Source organism: Ranitomeya variabilis, chromosome 2 (assembly GCF_051348905.1).
Source record: "Ranitomeya variabilis isolate aRanVar5 chromosome 2, aRanVar5.hap1, whole genome shotgun sequence".
Taxonomy (NCBI): Eukaryota; Metazoa; Chordata; class Amphibia; order Anura; family Dendrobatidae; genus Ranitomeya; species Ranitomeya variabilis.
Window position 1 is genome coordinate 116849214 of NC_135233.1, and position 19817 is coordinate 116869030.

General features: G+C 43.0%; 1 protein-coding gene across 1 annotated transcript in view; it reads right to left on the reverse strand.

Annotated features, from left to right (window-relative positions):
- Positions 1-19817, reverse strand: part of LOC143804614 (DNA-directed RNA polymerase I subunit RPA2-like) — a 391215-nt gene that overhangs the window by 15386 nt on the left and 356012 nt on the right. Inside the window, 5 exon segments of the mRNA XM_077282870.1 lie at positions 4696-4977; positions 5089-5260; positions 16154-16325; positions 17270-17493; positions 18133-18269. Of these exon segments, the coding sequence (XP_077138985.1) occupies positions 4696-4977; positions 5089-5260; positions 16154-16325; positions 17270-17493; positions 18133-18269 (987 nt within the window).

The following is a 19817-nucleotide window of genomic DNA, read 5'->3' on the forward strand; positions in this document are numbered from 1 at the left end:
AAAGCTAGAAAAAAGCCTTTCATCAATGAGAAGCAAAGGAGAGCCAGGCTGAAGTTTGTCAAAGACCATAAGGATTGGACCATAGAGGACTGGAGTAAGGTAATCTTCTCTGATGAGTATAATTTTCAGCTTTGCCCAACACCTGGTTGTCTAATGGTTAGACGGAGACCTGGAGAGACGTACAAGCCACAATGTCTTGCACCCACTGTGAAATTTGGTGGAGGATCGGTGATGATCTGGGGAAGCTTCAGCAAAGATGGAATTGGAAAAACAGTTGATTCCTTCTGCTCAGGCAATGTTCCCCAACTCTGAGGACTGTTTTTTCCGGCAGGGCAATGCGCCATGCCACACAGCTAGGTCAATCAAGGTGTGGATGAAGGACCACCACATCAAATCCCTGTCATGGCCAATCCAATCTCCAGACCTGAACCCCATTGAAAACCTATGGAATGTAATCAAGAGGATGATGGATAGTCACAAGCCATCAAACAAAGAAGAACTTCTTACATTTTGGTACCAGGAGTGGCATAAGGTCACCCAAAAGCAGTGTGAAAGACTGGTGGAAAGCATGCCAAGACGCATGAAATGTGTGAACAAAAATCATGGTTAGTCCACAAAATATTGATTTCTGAACTCTTCCTGAGTTATAACATTAGTATTGTTGTTCCTATATGATTATGAACTTGTTTTCAATGCATTATTTGAGGTCTTTTTTTTTGTTATTTTGTCCATTTCTCGTTTTCAGAAAATAAATACAAAATTTAGAGCTTGGAACTTCGGAGACTTATTTTGTCAGTAGTTTATAGAATAAAATGACAATTTACATTTTACTCAAAAATATACCTATAAAGAGAAAAATCAGACAAACTGAACATTTTGCAGTGGTCTCTTAATTTTTGCTAAAGCTGTATATATACACATACACACATTATTTACCGTATATACTCGAGTATAAGCCGAGATTTTCAGCCCAAATTTTTGGGCTGAAAGTGCCCCTCTCGGCTTATACTCGAGTCACGGTCGGCGGGTGAGGGGGAGAGGGCGCTGAGGCATACTTACCTGCTTCCGGGGCTCCTGGCGCTCCCCCTGCCCGTCCCACGGTCTCCGGGTGCTGCAGCTGTTCCCCTGTTCAGCGGTCACGTGGGACCGCTCATTAGAGAAATTAATAGGCTGCTCCACCTCCCATAGGGGCGGAGCCGCATAATTCATTTCTCTAATCAGCGGTGCCGGTGACTGCTGACAGAGGAAGAGGCTGCGGCACCGAAGACCAGCTGTCCGGGGGAAGGAGCAGGACGCCGGGAGCAGGTAAGTATTACATATTCACCTGTCCTCGTTCCACACGCCGGGCGCCGCGCCATCTTCCCGGCGTCTCTCTGCACTGACTGTGCAGGTCAGAGGGCGCGATGACGCATATAGTGTGCGCGCCGCCCTCTGCCTGATCAGTCAGTGCAGAGAGACGCCGGGACGGGACGCTGAGGAGCTGCAAGCAAGAGAGGTAAGTATGTGTTTTATTATTTTTATTGCAGCAGCAGCACAGCTATGGGGCAATAATGAACGGTGCAGAGCACTATATGGCACAGCTATGGGGCAATAATGAACGGTGCACAGCTTTCTATGGTACAGCTATGGGGCAATAAGGAACGGTGCAGAGCACTATATGGCACAGATTTCTATGGTACAGCTATGGGGCAATAATGAATGGTGCAGAGCACTATATGGCACAGCTATGGGGCCATAATGAATGTTATGGAGCATCTACACTCACTGGCCACTTTATTAGGTACACCTGTCCAACTTCTTGTTAACACTTAATTTCTAATCAGCCAATCACATGGCGGCAACTCAGTGCATTTAGGCATGTAGACATGGTCAAGACAATCTCCTGCAGTTCAAACCGAGCATCAGTATGGGGAAGAAAGGTGATTTGAGTGCCTTTGAACGTGGCATGGTTGTTGGTGCCAGAAGGGCTGGTCTGAGTATTTCAGAAACTGCTGATCTACTGGGATTTTCACGCACAACCATCTCTAGGGTTTACAGAGAATGGTCCGAAAAAGAAAAAAAATCCAGTGAGCGGCAGTTCTGTGGGCGGAAATGCCTTGTTGATGCCAGAGGTCAGAGGAGAATGGGCAGACTGGTTCGAGCTGATAGAAAGGCAACAGTGACTCAAATCGCCACCCGTTACAACCAAGGTAGGCCTAAGAGCATCTCTGAACGCACAGTGCGTCGAACTTTGAGGCAGATGGGCTACAGCAGCAGAAGACCACACCGGGTACCACTCCTTTCAGCTAAGAACAGGAAACTGAGGCTACAATTTGTACAAGCTCATCAAAATTGGACAGTAGAAGATTGGAAAAACGTTGCTTGGTCTGATGAGTCTCGATTTCTGCTGCGACATTCGGATGGTAGGGTCAGAATTTGGCGTAAACAACATGAAAGCATGGATCCATCCTGCCTTGTATGGAGCATCTTTGGGATGTGCAGCCGACAAATCTGCGGCAACTGTGTGATGCCATCATGTCAATATGGACCAAAATCTCTGAGGAATGCTTCCAGCACCTTGTTGAATCTATGCCACGAAGAATTGAGGCAGTTCTGAAGGCAAAAGGGGGTCCAACCCGTTACTAGCATGGTGTACCTAATAAAGTGGCCGGTGAGTGTATTTTTATTTTTGAAATTCACCGGTAGCTGCTGCATTTTCCACCCTAGGCTTATACTCGAGTCAATAAGTTTTCCCAGTTTTTTGTGGCAAAATTAGGGGGGTCGGCTTATACTCGGGTCGGCTTATACTCGAGTATATACGGTATATACATACAATTGTTTTCCCATTAGAAAAAAAAAAGACTTGAAAGTTATGAGCAAAATTTTGGAGAGAATCTGTCTGATCTTCTGAAATGTCTGTTTTGAATAAACGTCTCTATGACAAGGGGAACGGTAAGATCCACTATTTTGTGTAGGAATAACAATATAAAGTTATGAGATGATGGAGCTAGAATAGTTTTATGGCAATATCAAAATTTATATAGTTTATGTTTTACTACTTTTTCACAATAAATAGAAGTTAAAACAGAATTTATTTTTGTGCCGCAATATTTGGCACGATAATTGTATTGGTGTGTCTGCAGAGCTGTGTAAGTGCTTGTTTTAAAGGGAACCTGTCACCCTGTTTTTTTCAGAATGAGATAAAAATACCGTTAAATAGGGCCTGAGCCGTGCTTTACAATACTGTATTTTTTGTCCCCTGATTCCCCACCTATGCTGCCGAAATACCTTACAATAGTCGCCGTTTTCGCCTGTCAATCACGCTGGTCTGATCAAAAGGGCGTGGTGAAATGGCTGTTTCTACCCCACCTCTTGCTTATCTTCCCGGCGTTGGCGTAGTGTTTTGCGCATGCGCAACAGCCGGAAAAGAGCGCGATCTGTGCTATTCCCCTGGTTATCGGTGGCGGCGGCCATCTTCCTGAGGCCGCGCATGCGCAGATGGAGATCGCGGCGGCCATTTTCCTGAAGCCGAGATGCGAACTGTTACATTTCTGCTATTTCGGAACAGATGCGACTTTTTGATCGCCTTGAAATCTTTTATTTGGACATGGGGGAGGGGTGTGTGTGGAGGGAACAAAAATTAAAAATAAAAACCTCAAAGAAATTCTGGAATTTTTTTCTGCAGTACTTACGATATAGGATAAAAAGGATAATTTTATAGCTATGGACATGGCGGCCATATTATAGGTTTATGGTAAAAAAAAATCATTTTGTACCTTAAAGGGAACCTGTCACCCCCAAAATCGATGGTGAGGTAAGCTCACCGGCATCAGGGGCTTATCTACAGCATTCTGTAATGTTGTAGATAAGCCGCCGATGTTACCTGAAAGAGAAGAAAAAGAGGTTATAATATACTCACCTGGGCGGTCCCGCTGATGGTCCGTGGTCAAATGGGCGTCTCAGGTCTGCTCCGTCGCCTCCTATCTTCATTCCATGACGTCCTCTTCTGGTCTCCGCACCGCGGCTCCGGCGCAGGCGTACTTTGTCTGCCCTGTTGAGGGCAGAGCAAAGTACTGCAGTGCGCAGGCGCTGGGCCTCTCTGACCTTTCCGGCGCCTGCGCACTGCAGTACTTTGCTCTGCCCTCAAGAGGGCAGACAAAGTACGCCTGCGCCGGAGCAGCGGCGCGGAGACCAGAAGAGGACGTCATGGAATGAAGATGGGAGGCCCCGGAGCGGACCTGAGACGCCCATCGGAGCGGGACCGCCCCTGGGTGAGTATAATCTAACGTCTTTTTCTTCTCTTTCAGGTAACATCGGCGGCTTATCTACAGCATTACAGAATGCTGTAGATAAGCCCCTGATGACGGTGAGCTTACCTCACCATCGATTTTGGGGGTGACAGGTTCGCTTTAAGAAAATCCTTTGACTTTTTTAAAAATGTTATTAGTGCTACTATGAGACCTGAACATGCAATACCTCTGAATTCTACCTTGGATCGGCACGGTTACACGTAAATGCTGGGTGGATAACAGGCAATTGACATCTACCAGGTATGGAGTGAGCTCCGCTCCAGAGCACGTTCATTACTTGCGCCTGGCGTGTAACGTGCATGTACATCAAGTCAGGAAGGATTAAATTAGTTATCAAAGATGATCCTGAGGGTAATGTACACTTTTTCTGACTATATTGTACATGGATCAGACGCATGCACAGTACCTAGCGTGCAGAGTAGGACCATCAGATGAGAAGTGTTAGAAGTCTGGGTCACGATCTCACACACCACAGTCATATGATTCATAAGACCACAGGGTTCTCCGTCTGGAGTGTGCACCGGGCACAGAAAACCCCACGACTCTGGCAGAAGACGGCGGACACTTGTAGTCCTCATCTTGGCAAAGGAAGCCCCTCTGTGTACACAGCGAAAGTGAGAAAGGTAACGGACGAAATTCAGCTTGTCGGCCACTACTGTCAGCCCACTAGTTTGAAGCATACCAAAACCTAAAAACAGGAGAAAAAAAAATACCAATAAAACTTGCACTCTACAACTTAAAAAAAAGTTGACAGACAGCCGTGTTAAATAATTCCCCGATGACCCCGCCATGTACTTGCCACTTTTGCTGCGCACATTTCCAGTCGCCAGCAGATATTCACACGATCTTGTGAGATCGGTGGTGGAACTGAATATTTTCATCAGGTTTTCTGTATTCATGGCGAAGTTACTCTTCTGTCCTCTCTTCTCCAAGTTCAGTTTGGCTCCCAGCAGCCAGCCCTCCATCTTTTCCTTTAATACAAAAAGCAAAATATTAAGTTTCACTTGCAGAGGATTGGGATCTTCCAATTGTGTTTGGTTTTCTAGAAAAAGGAAAGTTTTTAAAGGGAATCCGTCACCATGACCGGCTATGTGTGTAAGGCAGAGGAGCCACAGATCGCAGAGATGTAAGTATCTCCGGTCGCTCCATAGTAAAGGTTAAGCGTTTGTGTACTGGGCTTCTGAGTCCGGAGAGATGCATTATAATGCCAACACGGACCGATGGCAGACTTACTGAAGGGAGATAAAAATGACATTGTTGGATCAGTGTCTTCATTTAGCCACACATTGTAGTGGGTAAGGAGAAGGGCTTATAATCACAGATTCTCTGTATATAAGGATACGAAAGACAAGGGTGTAGTCATCCCCTCTCCGACATTGCAATATTCACAGCAGTTTCCACAAATGGACACACTGGCATGTCCAGGTGATTGTGCGGACACAGGAGCTGCGCTCAGCGCCATCACTGCAGGAGCTCAGCTTATAGAAGCTTTTCATTATTGTGTAAGCCTGTGTAAATATTAGTGTAGTGACAGAATTGCCATCTTCCGCGGTTTCCAGCACAGCTCCGCTCCTCTTCTGGGTCACGTGACGACTATTCGACTTGCCGGTTTACATCTGGGGTCTGTGTGAGCCAGAAGTCTCTTTACTGTGTAAGTATAGGGAGCCATGTTCTGTGCTCTATGGACTTACATGGTTAAGACCACTTCCGGCTCACACATGGACCCCAACGTGAGCCGGCAAGTCGGAATAGCAGTCACGTGACCCAGAAGAGGAGTAGCACTGGAAACTGAGGAAGATGGAGAACGGTGAGTATAGTAACACTACAGTATGGGGCATGGTTATGCTTTTGAGCAGAGCAGTCGCACCAGAGCAAAGCTCCTAGTATTACAATTAATAATAGTTAAGAGAATCTGCACTAATTGGACTCGCCATCGATGGGAGATGGCCTGAGAGTGGGGATGCACCAAGTATTGCGGGTGCTAGAGTGACATGTTCGCATGTCCCTGCGTCCACAAGTTTCACAGTCCCCTTGTGTTCATCGTTAGTAATAATATAAGGGTAATGTGGGTATCGGAAAAGTTGGAAGGGAGAGATCCTGACAATTCTTTCAAAAATGTCTCCTTTACACTTTTGGTTAAAAAGACCATCACTCCCTGTTTGCAGTGAAGAGCGCCCATACAGTCCTCATAAGAACTGGGCAGTGGGCAGGCCTACCCGGCCTAAACTGAATAAAATCCTCCACCTACAAGGATCAAGACATAGTATTAAAGAAAGTGTGGAAAAATAAGGACTTTAGGCTTGGCTGGCAGATTTCATTCTTTCCGGAATTCTCAATGAATGTCCAGTGCAAAAGGTCCATGTTTTAGACATTAAACAAAGAAATAGCATTGAGCTTACAGAATGTCTTGAGTTATCCTGCCAAATCGAGAGTGATTCCCCTGGGTACCCTACTACCTTTTCATAGACTCTCAAAGATGCTCTAAGATGGCTGGACACTAGTGATGAGTGAACGTGCTCGAATAAGGCATCATCCGAGCATGCTCGAAAAATATGTTCGAGTCCCTGAGGGTGCAGGTCTCGCCGCTGTTCGGTAGCTGCAACATCTGCAGGGATTGCCTGTTTGTTAGGCTATCCTTCCATGTGTTGCAGCTGTCAAAAAGCCAGGAGACATGCAGCTGCGGGGACCCAAACATAATATTCAAGCATGCCGAACACATTCTGATAGCACCCGAGCATGGATAACACCTTATCCAAGCACATTCGATCATCACTACCGGACACACACGAGCTGCAGATCCAACAGGACAGGAGAGCCAGAAGAGTCAACATTTTGGAAAGGTCTTTTGAAGTAGTAGCTAAAAGCGCTTTATCTCTGGGTAAAATGAATGAATGTGACATGTTGCTCAGGCTTTCTCTGCAGTTTAGAAATTAGACATGAGTTGATTTTTGTGCAGATTTAGTATTTTTCTTTGCAGTTGTGTGAACCGGGTCCCGGAAACACCGGTACTTGGGAAACGTGCACTTCCTCGCAGTAAGAGTATAACAGATGGCCGGTTTACATCAGTTTGGGGAGGGAAAGGGTTTTATTGCATGTGGGGAATGAGGGAGCAGTTCTCTTATGTACACATGTATTAGTTTTTACACACGTATTGGTTTTTGGTTTATTATAAAGGAATTGAATCTGCTATTTGCTCTATTGTCTAGAATCCTGACAATTATTTTTAACTTGAGAAAATGGGTTGAACAGTAAAAATCTTGTCATGGAATATCGAAGGCTTAAAAAATGGTTCCAAAAGGCAAGCGATTTTGGAACATCTCGGGAAGGTTAATCCTGCAATTATGGGGTTGCAGGAAATGAATATGGCCAGGGAAACCGTTCATTAGCTCACAGGTCTTGGATGAGATATACCAAGATCAACAAAAAAGAAGAAAAAATATGCGGCACTCACCCCAAGATAACAGTGATGTTCGTGAACTTTATTGGAGAAAACATCTGGAGTACATCCTTCAGGACATCAGATATACAGGTAAACAGGAGGGTGCGGTATTGGAGTACGGACAACGGCCGTTTCGCACACAAATGTGCTTCAACGGGTCCAGAGAGTAGATTACAACACGTCATTTCCTTTTCAAGGATCTCTGGCGTGCATTTCAAACAATGTGATTACATTCGTGACTATGACAGACAAATAATAAATAAAATAATCTACATACAGATTTGCAATCTAAATAGGAACAATCTACGATATTATCTTCTTTTTAAATATTCATAAATATCATTCAATAGTATTATTTAACTAAGAAACCAAAAACATCAGAATTATGCCTTCATAGACGATCTTACAAAAATACGGACATCTCAAGTTTGTCATTAAGACCTATTGGTCCCTGAGCATTTGTATTTAGAATCCATTTGGCTTCTCTTTGTAATAGAAATCTCTTTTGATCACCTCCCTGTGAGGAATATGTCACAATTTCTATTCCAGCAAAACTAAGCAGTTCTGGATTAGCATCATGTTTTTTAATCTTAGGCAGCCATTGCCCGTTAATATTGAATTATAATGCTCTCCGAATCTCTTGATCAAAGGTCTTATTGTTTTTCCGATATAAAAATATCGGCAGGGGCAGAATAGGGCATAGACTACAAATTTACTCTTACAGGAGACAAAGTCTTTTACGGTATGGGTAATAGAGCCTATTTGCAAAGGGTTCTTTGTTATATGGAGATGGCAAAACCTACAGTTTCCGCATTTATGATTACCAGTTGGTGAATTACCAGTGAGCCAGTTATTTCTTGGTTCAGATATTCTATTATGCACTAATAAATCCGATAAATTATGGGTATGTTTATATGCAAATGTTGGAGCATTTTTATAAATTGATGATAAATCTTTATCATTCTGTAAGACATGCCAATTTTTTCGAATAGAAGCATGGATGATTTTATCTAAATTACTATGCTTAAACGTGGACGTTAAACTATACTCTAAAATGATAGCACTTAGATTTAACCCATTTATCCCACATTTGATACATAGAGAGCAGGTGGGTTTTGTCCCCGGCAGGGAAGCCAGGGATAATACTATTAAGACAATATCCTTGATTTCAAAGGCCAGAGCCAGAGAGATCCCTTTATGTCTGTTATCAGGCGATGCCGAGAAGGCTTTCGATCGAGTTCACTGGGGATTTTTAGAGGCTACACTAGAGGCAATAGGTATACGACAGAGGATGAGGAATTGGATTATGGCTCTTTACCATGATCCATCAGCTAGAGTGCGAATAAATGGTCAGTTGTCGACACCGTTCTCAATTAAAAACGGGACAAGACAGGGGTGTCCACTTTCCCCATACCTATACATCCTGGTAATGGAGACGTTGGCTAATGCTCTCAGACACAATCAGTCGATTAAGGGGATTCAGGTGGGTCATACGGACCATAAGCTGGCTCTATTTGCAGATGACCTTTTACTGTATGTGACCTCACCTAGGGTCAGCTTACCGTCTGTTTTGGAGGAGTTTGAAATATTTGGGAGGCTGAGTAACTTCAAGGTTAACTTACAGAAAACAGAACTACTCAACATAAATATCCAGGATAGTGAGGTGGAGCAACTTAGGACCAGTTTCCCTTTTCGCTGGAATAAACATTCCATTAAATACCTGGGTGTCCACATCCCAGCTGACCCCCAGAAATTATTCGATCTTAATTTCCTTCCACTCCGGGGTTTGATAGAGAAAGAGACGAAGTCCTGGTATCGTTTGCCACTGTCATGGTTTGGGAGAATTAATGCCCTTAAGATGGACATCTTACCTAAAATATTAGATATTTTTCAGACTATACCGTGGGATGTGGAGGGGTCCTTTTTTGGGTGTTTACATAAAATAATGAGAAAATTTGTATGGCATAGGGGGTGCTCTCGTATTAGCCATACCCAGTTAGTTCGACGTAGGGAGGACGGGGGTGCGGGCCTGCCTGACCTGCGAGCATACCATGCGGCGACTATTGGAAACTGTGTCCTGGATATATTCCATAATAGGACAACCAAACTCTGGGTGGACATTGAATATGAATCATCCCCTGGCATGTGTTTGGGAGCCTTTTGGCTACCATACTCTATCGACCTAGGGAAATTGGATATATCTCCGACACTATACACTATGTGAGATCATGGAGGCATTTTGCAAAGCGTTTCCACCTAGCGACTATTCCTGGACCACTAACCCCCTTGGTTGGTAACCCTGGACTTTCCCCTGAATTACAACATTCAACATCCATAGTTTTCTCTGGTGCTCGGGGGGCTATTCCTCGTATTAGAGACGTGACCAGCCAGACAGATATTTTATCATTGAGAGAGATATTGGGTGAAGGGAGGCAAATGTCGGGGCATTGGCTGCAGTATCTGCAACTCCGGAGTTATATTGGCTCTCTGGGGTTGGAGGGCTCGTATCACATGTCCACTCCTTTTGAGCAGCTGTGTCTTATGTCTCAGGGCCCAGCACATTCTATTTCCTTGATATACGGTTTGATAGTGTCCGGGGGGGGAGACGGACCTCTCAGTTATACAGTACAATGGCAAAGAGAATTACACAAGGAGATTGGGACCGAGTTGTGGGTGAGGGCCTTCACGTGCGCGTATCGGCTGTCGGTGTCTTGTAGAATCCAGGAGCTGAATTATAAAATTATAACACAGTGGTATAGAACACCTGTTAGGTTACATAAAATTGACCCAACAATATCGGACACCTGTTGGAGGTGTAATGGGGCGGTGGGATCCATGTTACATATATGGTGGAGTTGCAGTGGTGTCAGATCCCTCTGGAAAGACATATTTGCCTTATATAATCATATTACAAACAAACAAGTAGAGGCAACGCCGGAGATAGCTTTATTGTCAATTTTCCCGGGCTCTGTGTCCAAAAACAAGAAGAGTATGTTGCCGTACTTCATGAATGCAATGCGCCAAATCATACCCAGATTGTGGAGATCACCCGTAGCGCCGAGGAGGATAGATTGGGTGGAGGCATTGGATGTGCTGTGCAGGATGGAGGAGATGAGGGCCTTTGATGACAGGTTGGGTGTCAATTGGCATGCGAAGTGGTACCCATGGATACAATTTAAAGAAGCACAACATTTTCAGACATGGGTGACACAGGGTGTACTGCCTCGCCCCTCATAATGGGGATTTACTGAGTAGTGAGTTGGTGGAGTTCTGGCGTTATACATGCACCGATATCCGTTCTTTCTCTTTTTCTTCTTCCTATCTTTTTTTCTATTTCTCTTTTCTCCTAAGGTATTTTATTATTTGTGTTTGTTCGTTTATATAGGGGTGACCTGCTTTAACCCTCTCAAACTGTTTACAAACTGATGTTTATACTGCTGTGGTATCACCACAGAGGTAATGGAATTACCGATGGGGAGAGGGGTGTAGAACGTTGACATTGTTTTCAATGGTTACCATATAATGTTGTATATTTCTCTTTCTTACTGAATAAAAATATTTTGAACAATAAATTACTATGCTTAAAGCAAAAAGAAAATCTTTTAGTTTTTTCTGAATCAAATTCGTTAATTCTTTTTCTTTTCAAAAAATCATGTTGTGTGGATTTTTCTATGCGATTTTCGGCTTCTCTTAATATTTGTGGAGGATAACCCCTTTTCATAAATCGAACTTTTAGCTCACTGATTTGTTCGTTAAATATTTTATTACTATTATTAATTTTTCGTAATCTCACCATCTGACTATATGGCAGTCCGTTTTTTGTATGAGACGGATGTGCACTTTCAAAATGTAGTATATTGTTTGTTGCAGTTCTTTTTCTAAATACTTTTGTCAGAATATCACCTTCATTTACCTCTATTTTTACATCTAAATATTCAAGATCATTATGCCCAAAACAAGAAGTAAACTCCATATTATCATTGTTGGAGGTGTTCAAATATTTCACAAACTGATTAAATTCTGTTTCATCCCCATCCCATATCATCATGATATCGTCCACGAATCTAGTATAGAAACGAATGTGCTTCAGGAAGGGATTATTGATATTATTAGCATATGTGTCTAAAAACAGATTTGCATAAGTACAAGAAGTGGGCGTACCCATGGCTGTCCCAATTAATTGTGTGTACCATTTATTCATAAATTTGAATGAATTATTGGACAATATAAACTCAAGGCTTTCTGAGATAAAAGAAATTATTTCAGGATCTACACCTCTTCTTTGTAGAATACTCTGGATTGCCTGTATACCTTTTTCTTTTGGAATACGAGTATACAAATTGACTACATCGATAGATGTTAATGCAAAGGTGGGTTGCCAATCTATTTCTTTTAGAGCTAATACCAAATCCCCTGAATCCTTAATATATGAGGGAATACTTGGTAACAATGGTTTTAATAGCCAGTCGATATATTGAGATAATGCTTCAGTAACTGAATTTATCCCTGAGATTATAGGACGCCCTGGTGGTTCTTTTATATCTTTGTGGATTTTAGGTATGCTATACCAATAGGGAAATCGTGGATATTCAGGTAGTAAACTCTCTGCGCGTTTTTTAGGAAGCACTCCCTTTTCCACATATTTTCTTAGTAACGATCTTAGTTTAGTAAGATACTTTTGAGTAGGGTTACTGGAGAGCGCACAGTAACTGGATTAATCATTCAATTGCATTAAAGCTTCTTTTATATAGGATTCCTTATCCAATACAACAATGTTGCCTCCTTTATCTGCTCTCCCGACAACGACATCGTCCCAACTTTGCAATTCTTTCAAAGCTGACAATTCTCTATTATTAAGATTCTTTTTCGGAGTTTGGTAAATAATTGCTTCTATATCCTTTATTACCAGGTCTTGGAAGAGATCGATGGCGTTGCCAGGGGAGACAGGGGGCATAAAGCGAGATTTGATTCCACCCATAAAGGGTGTTTGTGCAGATGTATATGAAACATCTGTATGTTGTGGTATAACAGAATCATTTAAGCTTAGTAATAGGGCTGCTTCTGAGTCTATTTCAGCAGGATATAACATGAAACCCAGAGTGCCTATGTAATTTTCTCCTTGAGATAAGGTACTAGATATCATTTGGGAGCCATGAGTATTTAAATCTTGCTTTTTATCCTTTTGAAAATGTTTATGAAGATGGAGTTTTCTCACGCTTTTAAATAAATCTACTTTAAAGTTGGTTAAATCAAATGTTTCTGGAAGGCAATAATTTAATCCTTTGGACAGTAATGAGATATGGTCAGCATTTAAAGTTCTTTTTGATAAATTCAATATTCGTAATTCATCTTGTATTCTTTCTGTCTCTGTGTTTATTTCCTCCAAGAGACTTGCTTGCGTTTTCTTTTGGCAACTGCGTCTTCTTCTCCCTCGTCTGACCTTTCTTCTAAAGGGGATGATAAATTGGTTTCTGGTGGAATAGTAGTATTGGCTTCACCTGAATCTTCTGCAGCGCTTGATTCGGAGTCGGTAATCCAACCATCTGATTTCTTTTTCTTATTGATTTTATTACCTTTTTGGCTGCGGTTTCTATTATAAAATGTGGATTGCCTTTTATTTTTGTTCCACTTAAACACCATTCCCATGTCATAGTCGGCTTTGTCTCTCAGGAATTTTTCTTTCTTTTGCTGTTTAATTTCTATCTGTAATAGAGTCAGTTTCCTTTCCAATTTATTGGAAAAGTTTTTATTTTGGCTGTCTGTTACTCGTGATACTAGTTCCATCTTAGCTTTTTCCAATTCTTGACATATTTCCTTTTCTCAATCCTTATCAATGAGCTGGGCTGAATAGATATCTGGAGGAAAAGAGCTCCTGACTAGTGATGAGTGAGCGTAGTCGTTGCTCGGGTTTTCCCCTAGCACGCTGGGGTGACATCCGAGTATTTATGACTGCTCGAAGACTTAGTTTTCATCACGGCAGCTGAATGATTTACAGCTACTAGCCTGCTTGATTACATGTGGGGATTCCCTAGCAAACAGGCAACCCCCACATGTACTCAGCCTGGCTAGTAGCTGGAAATCATTCAGCTGCGTCAATGAAAACTAAATCTCCGAGCAGTTACAAATACTCGGAGGTCACCCCAGCGTGCTAGGGGAAAACCCGAGCAACGAGTACACTCGCTCATCACTAGTCATGACTCAAGCGCTTTCTCCTGCGCCACCTCAAATATCATCCAATGTCACAGATAGATTTGATTCTTTGTAATTCCACTATTGCTCCGTTCTTAATGAATATGGACTACGCCCTCAGATCTTTATCAGATCCCTCTCCCCTTTTGTTTTGGGTACAAGTGAAACCAATGAGGTCTAGATACCCTTTAGGCTGGAAACTTAACCCATTTAACCCATTCTGTCTCTGAATTATTAACTGTGATAGTGTTAAGGGGAATCTGTTGCAATTGTTCTGCACAAAATTTAGGCTCAGTTCCTATTGGTGTAGGTTGAGAGGCTAGAAAGGCCTTCGCGAGGGGTACTAATAAGCGACATAAAAATTGTTAAAGATAACTCATGGAAAAAAAGAGCAGAACTTAGAGAACAGTGTGCGGGGAAACTGAACAAATATACACTGCTCAAAAAAATAAAGGGAACACTTAAACAACAGAATATAACTCCAAGTAAATCAAACACTTCTGTGAAATCAAACTGTCCACCTAGGAAGCAACACTGTTTGACAATCAATTTCACATGCTGTTGTGCAAATGGAATTGACAACAGATGGAAATTATTGGCAGTTATCAAGACACACACAATAAAGCAGTGGTTCTGCAGGTGGGGACCACAGACCACATCTCAGTACCAATGCTTTCTGGCTGATGTTTTGGTCACTTTTAAATGTTGGTTGTGCTTTCACACTCGTGGTAGCACGAGACAGACTCTACAACCCACACAAGTGGCTCAGGTAGTGCAGCTCATCCAGAATGGCACATCAATGCGAGCTGTGGCAAGGTTTGCTGTGTCTGCCAGCGTAGTGTCCAGAGGCTGGAGGCGCTACCAGGAGACAGGCCAGTACACCAGGAGATGTGGAGAGGGCTGTAGGAGGGCAACAACCCAGCAGCAGGACCACTACCTCAGCCTTTGTGCAAGGAGGAACAGGAGGAGCACTGCCAGAGCCCTGCAAAATGGCCTCCAGCAGGCCACAAATGTGCATGTGTCTGCACAAACCGTTAGAAACCGACTCCATGAGGATGGTCTGAGTGCCCGACGTCCACAGATGGGGGTTGTGCTCACATGCAGGACGCTTGGCATTTGCCACAGAACACCAGGATTGGCAAATTTGCCACTGGCGCCCTGCGCTCTTCACAGATGAAAGCAGGTTCGCACTGAGCACATGTGACAGACATGACAGAGTCTGGAGACGCCGTGGGGAGCGATCTGCTGCCTACAACATCCTTCAGCATGACCAGTTTGGAAGTGGGTCAGTAATGGTGTGGGGTGGCATTTCTTTGGAACAAGCCCAGAGGTAGCCTGACTGCCATTAGGTACCAAGATGAAATCCTCAGACCCCTTTTGAGACCATATGCTGGTGCGGTTGGCCCTGGGTTCCTCCTAATGCAGGACAATGCCATACCTCATGTGGCTGGAATGTGTCAGCAGTTCCTGCAAGATGAAGGCATTGAAGCTATGGACTGGCCCGCCCATTCCCAGACCTGAATCCGATTGAACACATCTGGGACATCATGTCTCGCACCATCCACCAACGTCACGTTGCACCATAGACTATCCAGGAGTTGGCGGATGCTTTAGTCCAGGTCTGGGAGGAGAACCCTCAGGAGACCATCCGTGCCTCATCAGGAGCATGCCCAGGCGTTGTAGGGAGGTCATACAGGCACGTGGAGGCCACACACACTACTGAGCATCATTTTCTTGTCTTGAGGCGTTTCCACTGAAGTTGGATCAGCCTGTAGCTTCATTTTCCACTTTGATTTTGAGCATCATTCCAACTCCAGACCTCCGTGGGATATTAGTTGTGATTTACGTTGATCATTTTTAGGTTTTATTGTTCTCAACACATTCCACTATGTAATGAATAAAGATTTACAAGTAGAATATTTCATTCAGTGATCTCTAGGATGTGGGATTTTAGTGTTCCCTTTATTTTTTTGAGCAGTGTATATCCAGAATGATTGCTCTGAAAATATGGCGCAGTGGAAGAATGCCCAGCACTACAGTACACACATTTCCAAAGTTTGTAGGCAAAAAGATTGGGAGTGTTTCTTAATTGACACCTGAGTTCCTTCCTGGAGGGTGTTTACAGACCCCTTTGTTCATATAGACCACAGTTTTATAATTAGCACACAGTGGATGAAGGGACCAGAACCTTTGTGTTATTTCTTTACGGATTGATAATGAGATTTGATCTACGTACCTTTAAAAACATGAGGAACAGCTGTCCTGGAGTTAGGACCTCCTGACTCATTAAACTGTCCATACTGTCCTCCATGCACTTGTCTTTTGCAAAAGTAAAAAGTTTCCTGGTCATGTGGCAAAGCATGTAGAATTTCTCAACGTTGGTTTTAAGATGTATGCAAATGCACTGTCTGTGAATAGACAAAACGGTGGTAATTACAGGGAACAATGGTGGATTCTGTACAAAAGTTACTAAAGGCTCAACACAACATGTCGATGGATGTCGGCCGTTGCTGGGTTTCTCTCTCCCAGTAGGTGTAAGACTGGAATCACACAGGAAAGTTTTGATGCAGTTTTTCAAGCCAAAGTTGGATGTGAATCCAGTGGGCAGGAGAAGAATAAGTCTTTCCTTTATACTTCACACATAAACCGCATCCACTTCTGACAGCTATGTATGATTCCAGGCTTAAAGGGGTATTCTTGTTTAACCAAACCAGTGGATGGGTAAAAACTGTCAAGTTTGGAGGAAGCCCCCAAGGTTGGACCCAGAGAAATCAACTGAATCCAGGTCCCGTGTTTCCACCACTACATGGGCTAGTGGTGGTGCCTTAGGTCAGACCCCTACTGGCAAGTAAAGTGACAGCATATTCTAGAGAGATGTCATCACTTTATACTGAATAATTCCAAACTAGAAAGACTAACCGAATATATACTTCTACCATACAAACCACTAAGGCTATGGTTTTTTAATGCAAATTTTAAGCTGTGTTTTTACATCACCAGCAAAGTCTATGAGATTTCAGAAATCCCTCACATTGGTTTTATTATCCTGACTGATGTGGAAAACTGCAGCATGTCACTTCTTTTACCGTTTTTTCACCCATTGAAAGTAATCGGTAACAGCAAAAACGCAGCAAAAATGCAGCTATCAGGTTTTGCTGATTTTTCGGTGCAAAAACCTTGAAAGTTGCAACATGTGAACGTAGAATGATCTTTCCAGCCTAAGGCTGTTACTGAACAGGACAGGAATAATGGCACAAGTGCTTGTATTGGGGGCTAAATAATGCTGCTTTTATAGCAATTATAGAAACTACTCTACACATTCCTAACCCTATAAAAAAGCATGGCATCTTACTCCAGAAGAAACTCTGCCACCTGTTCATTAGTATACCACTCTGGCATGAAAAACTTGACTCGAAAACGGTCTCCCAGATATTTGAGGACTTGTTCTTGGGTGTGACACCCGTCTTCCATCACCAATCGCAGCATCTGTGTGACGCAGTCTCTAAAGAAGGAATTGCCCTCTTTTCCCTTGATCAGGTCTGTGAAAATCTGATAGTCGGAAAAACCAACTAATGCCTGTAAGAGTGAAAGACACCAGATCAGACGGAGACACAAAATACCTAAGAAATAATACAAATTTGGTCTTTTGAGGTCCAAGGGCCATATTGTCATCACAGGCAGCAATACACTTTATGTGCTCTTACTATATGAACAGGGAACCCATTCTCATATTTGTGGGAGGCACAGAGATGGCTACATACCCACTCTTTTTTCGGATGTGGAAACTACTTTGGAAACAGGACTAGATTAGATGGTCAGTGAGGGAGCCCAGACCAAGGGGTGGTCACACAATCACCACTTTCCACAGGTCCGGTGATAAAATATTTGCATGCAGCGGTAGTTGCACATGCACACTGCTGCACCATTCATTGTCTATGGGACTGGCGGAGAAAGAAAAGCATAGCATTTTCCGCTCTTCAGCAGTCCATAAACAATATAGTAGGTAGCGCCATCTATAGGCTGGATGAAGGCACTCTGCTCAAACACCAATACTATGGCTGACCCTGCTGATAAGAAACAAGAGTAGGGGAACCACAAAATACAGAACGGGCCAAAATCTTTCTGATCACTATGTTTCCGAGAAGACTTCTGTGGGCTAGTGTTGGCAATGTGTAGGAACATGAATTCATGACGTCACTTACGATCTACACTGACCTTCAGTGCAAAGCCTATGGGGAGGAAGAAGAGCTCCTTGTTATAGATGAAATTAACCATTACAGAGCCATTCTCCAGGTAATGCAGATTCATGTTTGCAGCGGTGTGCTCATCTCGGACACAACGGATCGTGAGACCTGGAAAAACAAGCGATATATCGCAATGAATGGGTTAAATCATTTTTCATTGGGCGTACGAATTATGGTATCACAAATACTACCATCGGCTAAAGCCAAATTGCATCTACTACATGACTGTGCGGCCGGTTTTATATATCTGACATTCACAATACACGCTGGGACCACCATTTCTGGACTGGCACAGGAGCATTCAAACATGGATGCATCATATGTGCCCATGAAGATGGTGAGTTTGGGTCAGGAAACCAGCAACTGGTACAGACGTAGCAGTCCAAGCACTGAATGTCGGATGTATGAAACCAGACTCAAACGCTGTTCCCTACAGAATCCATCATCCGTGAAGGTTTCTGATGGTCTATTTAATTTTACTGCCCTTCCCGTAGGAGCCAGGTTTTCATTTTGGTGCTTTCGTCGCTCCCCTCTTTCAAGAGCTATAACTATTTTTAATTGTGTCAACATAGCCATATGAGGGCTTGTTATTTGTGGGACGAGTCATGGACTTGAATAACATCAATCACTTTACTGCACTGACAAGCCGGATGACATTTCCAGGTGCAGTGAATTCCACCGTTGTAATTTGGGTTTCATTTCTATGGTGGTAAATGTGCCGCGATCCTGCAGGTGAGCACAATTATGGCAAAACACCAAGAGTCTTTTTTTTTTTTAAACAGTAAAATATATATACATTTTTTTAAATTAAGCATTAAAGCCTATTTGTTTGTGTAGCCATTTCCTTAGACCTATAACTTTCATTTTTTGGTCAACTGAGCTGCGTGATGACTTGTTTTCTGTAGTTTTTATTGGTCCCATTTTGGGATACATACGTTTCTTTCGCTTTTTTTTTTTTATTTGCTCTATGGGTTAAAATTACATTATATTTTGATAGATCAAACTTCTACAGAAGCGGATATAACAAATTCACTTTTTTATTTTTTTGCATTTTCGGGGCCATTTTACACTTTTTTTTATATACTACTTTTAATCTCTTTTAGCCCCTCTACAAAACTCGTACCTGTGATCTTTTGATAACTCGCATTATATACTAGAACACTGTAGTATGGCAATACATTTAGATGTAACTATCTCCTAGGATTCTCAGCCCAATCGGACCCACGCTGGTTGGAAACCCTGAAATTGCAAATGGTGCACGTGCGGCATTCTCCTCCACAAGCGCCTTCTGCTGTCCAGTGACTATGATTGCCGTAATTACTTAATGGAAGCATAACTTGTCTCGTGGCTTAACCTGACATGAACACAATTATCCCGGCCTTTAAGTAAACCCTTAAACCCAGAGATTTCTGCACGCTCCATGCTCTATTGACTAAAGTTGAGCAAAAAGAATAACAGGACACTGATCCCGAACCACGTCAGCAGTCTGATCAAAACCCTACAACCCTCCTCATCTGCCGGCATCTACAGCGCCTCCTCTGGTGGCTCCGTACATCATGAAGGCATCACTCTACAGTGATGATTCCAACACACAGGAGAAGGTTCGCCGGGCTCTTCCAGCCAATGTGGCGGCTGGACCTAGGTCCTGTCAATCCT